Genomic DNA, 11588 nt, shown 5'->3' on the forward strand with positions numbered 1-11588 from the left:
ACACCATGCCTGGTACACCTCAGCAGAGCGGTGTCGCTGAAAGAAGAAACCGTACCCTTATGAACATGGTGCGCAGCATGTTAGCCAACACTAATTTACCATTATTCCTCTGGACTGAAGCGTTAAAAGCAGCTGTTCATATACTCAATAGAGTTCCTTCTAAGTCTGTCCCTAAAGCTCCTTATGAACTTTGGACAGGAAGGAAACCGAGTCTTAAATATATGAAAGTATGGGGCTGCATTGCTGAAGCAAAACTTTACAATCCTTTTCTAAGGAAACTTGACCCTAAAACAGTTACCTGTTTCTTTATCGGGTATCCTGAGAACTCAAAGGGTTATCGTTTCTATTGTCCTTTCCATGTCACCCGTATTGTTGAAACCAAGCGTGCCGCGTTCCTGGAGGATTTCAAGGTCAGTGGGAGCAGTACCAACCCTTACGAAGAATTGCAAGAAGTACAAGACGTGGGGGGAGAGACTCGTCGCTTACCATTACTCCGATTACTCCTCTTGTACCCAATGCAACTACTGCACCTGAAGCTACTGCACCAACTCCAAATTCACCTCTACAATCAGAACCCGTTATACCTCATAACGAAGGCACATCAAACACTCATAACCACGACAACGCTGAACCCGATAATCCACTCAGGAGGTCATCTAGGCAAAGAAGGCCTACTAATTGGGATGATTATGTTACCTACTTGACTGAAATGGATCCCGGAAAGCTCAATGATCCTATCTCTTACAATGAAGCCATTAGCAGTGATCAGTCTTCTTAATGGAATAAAGCGATGATTGATGAGCTTGATTCCATGAAGAAAAATGACGTTTAGGATTTGGTAGATTTACCCAACGGAGTCAAACCCGTAGGATGCAAATGGGTGTTCAAAACAAAACTGGATCCGAATGGGAACGTTGAACGCTACAAAGCGAGATTGGTTTCAAAGGGCTACACTCAGAAAGAGGGAATTGATTATCAAGAGACGTTTTCCCCTGTCTCTCGTAAAGATTCATTAAGGATCGTCATGGCCCTAGTAGCTCATTTTGATTTAGAGCTGCATCAGATGGACGTTAAGACCGCTTTCCTTAACCGAGATTTGGACGAAGATGTTTACATGAAACAACCTGAAGGCTTTAAACCTGAGGGTCAGGAGCATCTAGTCTGTAAGTTGAAGAAATCCATTTACGGGTTAAAACAAGCGTCACGTCAGTGGTACCTCAAGTTTGATGAAGTCATGAAGAGGCAAGGTTTTATGAAGAATCAAGTGGATCAATGCACCTACCTCAAGATGAGTGGGAGCAACTTTACTATACTTGTCCTTTACGTAGATGATATTCTATTGGCAAGTAATAGTTTAGACATGTTGCATGAGTCGAAGCGTTTACTCTCGCATAACTTCGACATGAAGGATCTCGGAGATGCTTCTTACGTCATTGGCATCGAAATCCACCGAGATAGAAACAAAGGGATCTTAGGATTGTCCCAAAAGGCTTACATAGATCGTGTCCTTACACGATATAACATGCAACAGTGCAAACCCTCCGTCGCTCCAGTAGTTAAAGGAGATGTTTTCGGTTCATTCCAGTGTCCGACAACAGAGGTTGAGAAGGAGCAAATGAGCCAGATACTTTATACGTCAGTAGTCGGGAGCTTGATGTATGCTCAAGTCTGTACTCGCCCAGATATCGCTTATATTGCTGGAATGCTAGGCCGTTATCAGACTAATCCTGGCCTAGATCACTGGAAAGCAGCTAAGAAGGTACTTCGATATCTGCAAGGGATGAAAGACTATAAACTGACTTATAGAAGAAGTGATCATTTAGAAGTGGTGGGCTATTCTGATTCTGACTTTGCCAAATGCAAAGATGACAAGAAATCCACTTCGGGCTATATCTTTATATTAGCAGGCGGCCCTATCTCTTGGAAGAGTCATAAACAACAGTTGACCACAACTGCCACAATGATGGCAGAGTACATTGCTGTTTATAACGCAACCTGTCATGGAATGTTGCTTAGAAATCTGGTCACTGGACTCAAAATTGTTAATTCCATTTCTAGACCATTGAAGCTTTACTGTGATAATTCAGCTGCCGTTAGTTTCTCGAACAGTAACAGTTCGACTGGAGCTGGTTTATATCTCGATACAAAATATCTATTTGTACGTGAACGAGTTGAGGAAAATAATCTTTGTATCGAGTATATTAGTACTAAAGATATGCTTGCGGATCCGATGACTAAAGGTCTCCCTCCTAAGGTTTACGAAGAACATGTTTGGAATATGGGATTTAGTAAAGACCTTATCTGAGCATATTGTACTAGCTTATGTTTATGATTAATGAAATTTCCTCAGTTTGATTTTGTATGTCTCTTAGAATATGTTCAACCGGTATAATGGCATATAGACAAATAAAGTTACAAATCAAACAAAGGGCTTATGCGTATTTTGATCATAATGATTAGGTTTTAAATTAAGGCTATAGTATGATTAATGGGGGTCCTGAGTCGCATAATGATTCAACGGCTGTATTTCTCTGCTATAGTACTTGTTTAAGGCTAAAACGAGTGTTAACTCCTGATCAGGCTTATCTAATACTCATAGTAAATGATTACTCGGCTAAGTGAGAGAATGTAAGATTAAATATATTATGTATTAATATTTAATCTATAGCCATTATAATCATTTACATTATATAGATCAAAATATATAACAACCTATTAAATAATTAGTTGGTAATTGTTGATGGACCATATTACCCTTATTAACTAATTAGGTTTCCCCCTGGGTGCTTATAAAAGGAGAATTATGTGGAGGTTAAGGGGTTACTCAGTTACACAATTACACACACCCCATTAGCCATAACATCATAATTTCGACCTCCTCTCCTAACCGATACCCTTTTCGGTTTTCTAGGTCCCCATCATCAGTTAGCACCCTAAGGAGGAACCAGATCACCTTGACAAAGATGTCGAACTCCATGTCGTCTTCTCTCACTGGATTCTCCACTGCACTGTCTGCGGTAACAGGTATGTTTTCATGTTTTCCTTCATGTACAAACAGAGCTGATCCAACATATTTATGCATCTTAAATCGTTAATTGGATCAACACAAGTCTATTTAATCTTTTCGATAACTAACAAATTTAATACTTCTAAGATATCTTAGTTTAATTTATTTTGCCTAGCTTTCCTTGCTGTTTGTGTTTTGGATTCAATTCCTGCAACTATACTTCTTTCCATCCACAAATATACATACATACAAACTGTTTAGAAAAGCTTAAGCTCATTATGACCAACATTTTAGGCAGAACATCCAACTACTGTTTCATTTTATGTTTCTTTCGGTTAATTCTTTGATTGAAAGAGTGTGTGATTCTTTAGTTATGATTTACAAGTTTTCTGGATCTTTTTGTTTACAACTTTAGGGTTTGTTCATCTCATTTGTTTGTTGGTAAATCACATCTTCTATAGAAAAATGGGGAAATGGATTATATCACCCTAAATTGACCAATACCACTCACAACTTTCAATTTGGCTCCCACCACCCCCTACTTAACAATTTGGTGTCAGTGTCACCCCTTCGTTAAATAATCACTAACTGAGTTTGTTTTTTTAATCCTACGTGGCATGGAGATGATGAGTTGGACAACATACATGGACATACCCATTAAATAACCCCTTTATTATAAAGATAATCCTTAAATCAGTTGCATTTCATCTCAAACACCCAGTTCACTGCGATGATGGTGATTGAGCCCTAATACCCTGTTAGTCGACGATTGCAGCCAAAATTCAGACAACCCAGAGGTAAGGTTTATGTTAGGGTTGATTGCATTGTGATTTTACACACCGATTTAACTGATGGATCGTATAGATGTTATGCTTTGGTATGGTGGTTCTTAAGACTTTTCTTTTGATCAGCCTCAGTATATTGGAGGTGAATCTAAGTTGTTAGTAATGGATTTTGACCATCTCGCATACTTTAAGCTAGTAGAGTATGCCATGGAAACCAACCACTATGAAAGTAGGGATTTTTATATGTACGGGATGGATGCGGATAATGGTGATTTTAAACTGTTTGGTAATGATAAAGATGTGTTGGAACTTGGAATGAAGGCTAAAAATTGGACTGAACCATTCATTGAAGTGTTCGTTCAACATAGCCCAATTATATCTAAACATAAGACCCATTATTGTTCCCAACCTAGTAAACCACAGGCCCAGTCTAGTTCCCAGCCCATTAAAACAAAAGCCAAGTCTAGTTCCCAGCCCATTAAACAACAAGCCCAACCCAAAAAAGCTAGTACCCATCTTGTAAAAGTTTTACAACTCTTGAAGTCCCTAGATCTGGATGTACATCAGGTGTAGAACTCAGTGTTAAACAGGTTGTGGAAGAATCAGTACATGAGGTTGCATGGCCATTTGATATAGATAAGGAGACAAATGTTAAAGAGGGGGCTGAGGTAGAACCAACCGTTAAACAGGTTGTAGAGGAAGAACTCTTTGGGATAGATAGTGATACTGGTGATAAAGAAGCTGATTTAGATAGACACTGATTACAATCAAGTTCTATGTTTCTTTAGATTTCATTCCATCGTCTTAAGGACCATGAGATTTCTGTGCTTTGGGTTCATGTAAAAATATTACATAACTATCTTATTGTGGTTTGATTTCTTGATGATGTGGCAGGGTCAAGGAGGTCAGCTCTGTTCCGTGTCAAAGCATCAGAAGATGCATCATCCTCCATCGATACAGATGAGTTGTTCAACGATCTAAAAGAGAAGGTACACACGCCAACAGTCATAATCTATGTGTTGCAGAATCTTATTTTCTCTTTACACTCTTGTTGTATATATGTAGTGGGATGCAGTTGAAAACAAGCCAACAGTTAAAATCTACGGAGCAGGAGGAGCTGTTGCAATCTGGCTATCTTCGGTTGTTATCAGTGCCATTAACAAAGTTCCATTGGTAAGTTGTCCACTTTCTTATATGATTTGACCATTTTACTTGGTGTTTGTTTCGGATAATACATGGGATTTATAAATTTGATATTTTGTTGATATTGCAACAGCTTCCCAATTTAATGGAGTTGGTAGGAGTTGGATATTCGGGATGGTTTGTCTACAGATATCTTCTCTTTGAGGTAAGATTTTGCTGATTAATGGATGAGCTAGTTTTTAATTTTCGTATATGTCAAAATACAAAATGGATCTTTGACATTGTTGGATTGTCAAGTGAATTGTCTAAAATTAGTGTATCATGTTGAGCAAAAACTCCATAATGTTAGAATTAGTGGTGCTAAATGCTAAATGGGTCGTGTTCGTGGGTTGAACCCCAACATGACATGTGTATTTGCGGATTAACATGAACACAACTTATTTAACGCAAATTTTGTTATTTTTTTTACATTTTATCTAAAATTTAAAATTTACAACAAAAAATAAAAATATGTATAAAATAAGATTCTCATTTATCTTCTACATTTAGACATAAGATACCCGACCAGTTTAAATTATGGCACAATACACATTAAAAAAAACAGGTCAACGTGAACCCTCACTCGTTTAAACTAAACCCAAACCTTTGAATTTCGTATTAGGTTCATGTGTGTTTTTTATATGAGGTTAGAAATTCACACCCTGCCTAGAATATGATTGTCAATTTGGTTACAATCAGGTCATGTTGTTTGATATTAACAAACCACCTTTCTCAATTTCCTTACCGCGACGATTCGTCATTTGATATCCAGTTTCAAGCTATTTTTAGTCTCCAACGTTTTCCTTAATGCGATGATTCGTCATTTGATATCCAGTTTCGAGTTATTTTTAATCACCAAAATTTTCTCATTCGAACATCTTCTCTCGTTCTCCATATTAATTACTATACTTTAACCACCGCTCATCAACCAAAACTGTTAAGTTAGTTATACTTTAATTTCCATAACCACACCCTAATATTATTTTCGTGTCAAATTATTGGACTTTAAAATAACTAATTTGACACTTGTGGGAATTTCAGTTAAGCAGGAAAGAGTTGGCCACAAACATAGAGTCAATCAAGAAGAAGACCACAGAGGTATAAAAGACAAAAATTGTTCAAAGTGGAAATTTTCTTTTGGTTTTTTAATTGTGTAATTTGATATAAAAAGCATGTATAGTGTTAAAATATATTGTGATCAAACACTCAAACATGTCTGGGCTTTGTTCTGTTTATTGGACCGTTCATTATTCATAAGTGGGCTTGTTATTTATGTGGGCTTGTGGTTAGCCCAGTTATTGGTTTACTAATATTGTTCGAAAGTTGTTGCAGGTTGTTATAGTTGAGGGGGTTTGTTGTAACTTTGGATATAAAAGGGTGCTGATTAGTTGAGATGATTCTAGAACTCAGATATTTCTCACACACACATTACACCTTTCTCTCTCTCTGGTTGTTGAGGCGAAATTAGGGTTTCGCTGATCTTGTGTTCGTCTGGTTGAAGATCTGCTGTGTTTTTGGAGAGTTATTACAGATCTTCATCTGTATTTCAGTTGTATCTTTAGATCCTGTGGATCATTCTTCATTCTGGTTGTATTGTTTCATAAGATCAACTGATATTGCATCAGTTGATCATATATTTGTTGTATTGTTTGTAGATCTTACATTTTGTAAGATCCAGGGAGGTTTGGGTATTTTTAGGGTTGGTTAAATAATAAAATTTTTTGTCGCCGTTTTGTCACTATTTTCATGAGTTGTGATTTGGTTATCTTGTTCTTTTGATATTCATACCATTTTTACATGGTATCAGAGCTAGATGCTCTTGGATTGTTACTTTCCGCTGTTTGTTTCTGATTTGGCTGTTTTTTTTGTTGTTTAGGTTGTGATCTTGATCGTCTTGATCTTGGGAGGTTTTTTGGTCAGATCTGTGGACTGAAACCCTAGCTTAGGGTTTCTTGGTTTGTGTGAAGGCTTCATATATTGCTGGGACTTCAAAGCTGTGTTAGTCTCTAAAACCCTTGAAGGTTTTAGGGCAAACTAACCAGTGTTTGTGTTTGGTTTTCTGCATATCAGATCTTGTAGTTCTTGAAAACTACAGATCTGATATTTGGTTGAAGATTGCACCCTCTGTAAGATCGTTCTGTTCTATTTTCGTTTCTGTTGTTGAGTAGTTGAAGTCGGGGTAGTGAGGACCGGCACATATTCTTGTTATCTGTTGTTGTTTTTTTATATTCTCTGTTAGGGTTTCGGCTCCTGAGTAAAGGCTTGTCCAGGCACCTTTGAGTGATGAACCTGGAATCTGGTCCCTGACTCAGTTTCGCCTTAGTGTGTTGGTTATTTGATTCTTTGTGTGTTTTCTGTTGTTTACTTGTTATCATCTGTTTGTATATTTTGGTGTCTATTTGTTGTTGTCATTATGCCTTCTGAGACTGCTCCTAGTACTTCTCAGACGTTGATTGGTAAACTGGATATAGGAGATCCGTTGTACTTACATCCTAGTGACTCCAGTAGTTTAACTATTGTTAGTATTAAACTCAAAGGTACTGAGAATTATGCTGTGTGGTCTAGTGCCATGAAATTGGCTTTAGAAGCTAAAAACAAATATGGGTTTATAGATGGTAAGGTAGAAAAATCTAAGGATGATGAAATATTGGCAGCTCAATGGGATAGATGCAATTCTGTTGTGCTTACTTGGTTATTGAATTCTGTTTCAGAAGAACTGTTTCTTGGTCAAGTTTTTTCTAAATTAGCTTCTGAAGTTTGGACTGATTTAAAAGAGTCTTTTGATAAGATTGATGGTTCTGTTGTCTATGATCTGTATAAAAAGATAAACTGTATTGCTCAAAATGGTAGTCCTGTTGCTGAATATTATAACAGATTGACAACAATGTGGAAGCAGTTTGATGCAATGCTTCAACTGCCTTCATGTTCTTGTCAAGCTGCTAAGGATTACAATGATTTTTCTGCTCTTATAAAGTTAATGCAGTTTCTCATGGGGCTTGATGATGTGTATCAGCCTGTGAGAACCAATATTTTGACAAGAGAGTCATTTCCATCAGTTAAAGTGGCTTTTTCTATTGTGTCTAGGGAAGAGTCACATAGGTTATCTAGTGGTGGATCAAAAACACAGAATGTTTCTTTTGTGTCTAAACCTAATCAAGTTTTTGATCCTAAAAGAAGAAACAATAGAGGTCCTAATCCTAATTTTAAATGTACTCATTGTAATATGATAGGACATACTGTTGATAGGTGTTTTGAGATTGTTGGGTATCCACCAGGGTATAGAAGAAAAGGAACTAATAATCAGACGAATAAAACCAACTCTAGTGTTAATAATAATAATAGTAATAAGTCAAATAATGTTGGTGGGTCGTCTGTTTCTGCTGTTAGTCCTGGTTTACCTTTTACATCTGAGCAGATTTCGAAGCTGTTAAGTCTTGTTGGTGAAAAAAGTGGGTCAAGTGCTCAGAATGCTAGTGTAGGAGGTGAGTGTTTCAATGTGTCGAATTTTGTGAGTTGTTCTAGTTCAGTTGTTTTTAATAACAGTTTTGTTTGGATTGTTGATTCTGGTGCGAGTCAACATATGGTAAAATCTGATAAGAATATGATAAATGTTATTGATGTGTCTGAGTTCAATATTACTGTGGGCCATCCTAATGGTACCAAAGTTAAAGTCTTAAAAATTGGTGATCTAAAACTAATTGATAATGTGGTGTTGAGAGATGTTTTCTATGTTCCTGATTACTGTGTGAATCTTCTGTCTGTTTATAAACTTGCTAAGGATAATCATATTTCTGTTATCTTTAAGGAGAATAGTTGTGTGTTACAGGATTCCAGTTCCAGGAAAGTTCTGATGAATGGTAGTCAGGATAGTGGTTTGTACTTTGTTGAAAATTATGGTAATTCTGTTAATGTTTGTCTGAATAGTTCTGTTAAGTCTTTTACATGGCATACTAGGTTAGGACACCCTTCAGATCAGGTCTTAGCTGTGTTAAAAGGAAGTTTGAAAATTAATTCTAATGAGCATGGTCCTTGTGATGTGTGTCACAGGGCTAAACAAGTAAGAGTTCCGTTTCCTTTGAGTGAACACAAGTCTAAATTTGTTGGTGATTTAATACATTTAGACTTATGGGGTCCATACAAGGTGTCAAGTTATGATGGTTTCAAGTATTTTTTAACTGTTGTGGATGACTACTCTAGGTCTGTCTGGTGTTATTTCTTGTCAAATAAAACTGAAGTATTTGAGAATTTAAAAGATTTTTATGAGCTTATTGTCACTCAATTTAAAAAAAGGATTAAAGTGTTTAGGAGTGATAATGGGACAGAATTTGTTAACAATCAAATGAGTATGTTTTGTAAATCCAAAGGAATACTTCATCAAACATCATGTTCCTATACTCCACAACAAAATGGGGTTGTGGAGAGGAAACATAGACATTTACTTAACACAGCTAGGGCTTTGATGTTTCAGGGTGGCCTTCCTTTAAGGTACTGGTCTGATTGTGTGCTAACTGCTGTATATTTGATTAACAGGTTACCCTCTAGTGTGTTGAATGGTAGGAGTCCAGTTGAAATGATGTTTGGTTTTAGTCCCTCTTTGTCTCATTTAAGGAATTTTGGGTGCTTATGTTTTAGTACTGTGTTGACTGATTCTGATAAGTTTGCATATCATGCAGACAAATGTGTGTTTCTTGGTTATTCAAATTTTAAAAAAGGTTATAAATTGTTAAGTTTGGATACTAAAAAGATATTTTTTTCAAGGGATGTAAAATTTTATGAAAATGTTTATCCATTTAAAACTAAGTCTTTTGATAGTCAAGAAACTATTTGTGGAAAAAATTTGAATCAGTTAAACTTTTTTGATGAATATGCATCTGAAATTCCTGATATGCCCGATGATGAAGAGGGTACAAATGGTGCAAATAATCCTATTAGTGATGATCAGCAGCCATTGTCACCCTCTACATCAGCCCCTGTTCCAGTGGTTGACCAAAGTCAACAGGGTGGACAGGAGAGCAGTAGTAGACAGGATGATAGTGGCAGGGCAGAGGACACTTTAGGTTTAGATGAAGACACCAACCTATCTGAGGGTACATATAGTATCAGGAAGTCTTCTAGAAATGTTATTTTTCCAAGAAAACTTAGTGATTATATTGTAGAAGGAAAGGTCAAATATGGGATTGAAAAAACTGTTAGTTATTCTAACCTATCTGTTGAAAATCTATGTTTTGTGTCCAGCTTGAATAAGATGGTTGAACCATCTTCATATTCAGAAGCCATTAAAGATCCTAGGTGGATCGAGGCCATGAATAAGGAGATGGAAGCCTTGTATAAGAATGAAACTTGGGTTCTTTGTGAGTTACCCAAGGATAGAAAACCTATAGGATGTAGGTGGGTTTATAAGATAAAATACAAAGCTAACGGTGAGGTTGAGCGGTTTAAAGCTAGACTTGTGGCTAAGGGTTATAGCCAACGAGAGGGAGTGGATTTTGGAGAAACATTTTCTCCTGTGGTGAAAATGGTTACCATTCGTTGTGTATTGAGTCTGGCTGTTCAAAATAGTTGGTCTATTTTTCAACTTGATGTTAATAATGTGTTTTTATATGGCTCAATTTCAGAAGATGTGTATATGTCATTACCTCCTGGGTATTTCTCTGAAAATGAAACTAAAGTGTGTAAGCTTGTTAAGTCCTTGTATGGGCTTAAACAAGCTCCTCGAAAATGGAATGAAAAACTGACCCAAGTGTTAATTGATATGGGTTTTGTGAGAAGTGTTTGTGATCATTCCATGTTTACTTTGTCTAAAGGTTCTGTATTTGTTGTTTTGTTGGTATATGTTGATGATATAATTGTTACTGGGAATTCTGAGTCTGAAATGTTAAATGTGAAGAAGGTTTTAAGTGTAAACTTTCAAATTAAGGATTTGGGAGTTTTGAAATATTTTTTAGGCATTGAGGTTTTGTATTCAAGTGAAGGTTTGTGTTTAACCCAAAGAAAATGTTGTTTAGAATTGCTTGATGAGTTTGGGTATCTGGGGGCTAAACCGGTTAATACTCCTATCGAACAAAGTCATGTTATAGCTGGAAAATTAGATAAACCATTAGAACCAGTTAAGGATGTTACTGGGTTTCAGAAGTTAATTGGGAAATTAATTTATTTGTCCATAACTAGACCTGATATTAGTTATGCAGTTCAGTTCCTAAGTCAGTTTATGCATGCTCCTAATTCTGGTCATTTAGATATTGCTTTGCGTTTGTTAAAATATTTGAAGTTGTCACCAGGAAAGGGGGTTATGTTTAAAAAGGCTGTTGACTTTAGTATAAAGGGTTACGCTGACTCTGATTGGGGTAAGTGTTTGACCACAAGAAAGTCAGTTACTGGGTTTTGTATATTTCTAGGAAACTGTCTAGTTTCCTGGAAAAGTAAAAAACAAAGTGTTGTAGCTCGGTCAACGGCAGAGGCTGAATATAGGGCTATGAGCTCTGCTACTTGTGAAATAATGTGGGTCTTGAATATTCTGAGGGAGTTACATGTTGACTGTAATTTGCCTGTTAAATTGTGTTGTGATAGTCAGTCGGCGATTTCTATTGCTTTAAATCCAGTGTTTCACGAGCGCA

The 11588-nt window shown here is 36.6% G+C and overlaps 1 protein-coding gene across 1 annotated transcript; it reads left to right on the forward strand.

The window, feature by feature from the left end:
* Positions 1-4670: 4670 nt before the first annotated feature.
* LOC110924950 (protein CURVATURE THYLAKOID 1A, chloroplastic) lies at positions 4671-7228 on the forward strand (the record flags this gene model as incomplete). The annotated part of the gene is made up of 7 exons (XM_022168923.2): positions 4671-4781; positions 4858-4965; positions 5069-5140; positions 6016-6072; positions 6851-6881; positions 7045-7100; positions 7214-7228. Coding segments are annotated over 7 exons (450 nt in total), but the record flags the coding sequence as incomplete, so codon positions are not given.
* Between the last annotated feature and the right edge of the window lie 4360 nt (positions 7229-11588).

This window comes from Helianthus annuus, chromosome 17 (assembly GCF_002127325.2).
Source record: "Helianthus annuus cultivar XRQ/B chromosome 17, HanXRQr2.0-SUNRISE, whole genome shotgun sequence".
NCBI lineage: Eukaryota > Viridiplantae > Streptophyta > Magnoliopsida > Asterales > Asteraceae > Helianthus > Helianthus annuus.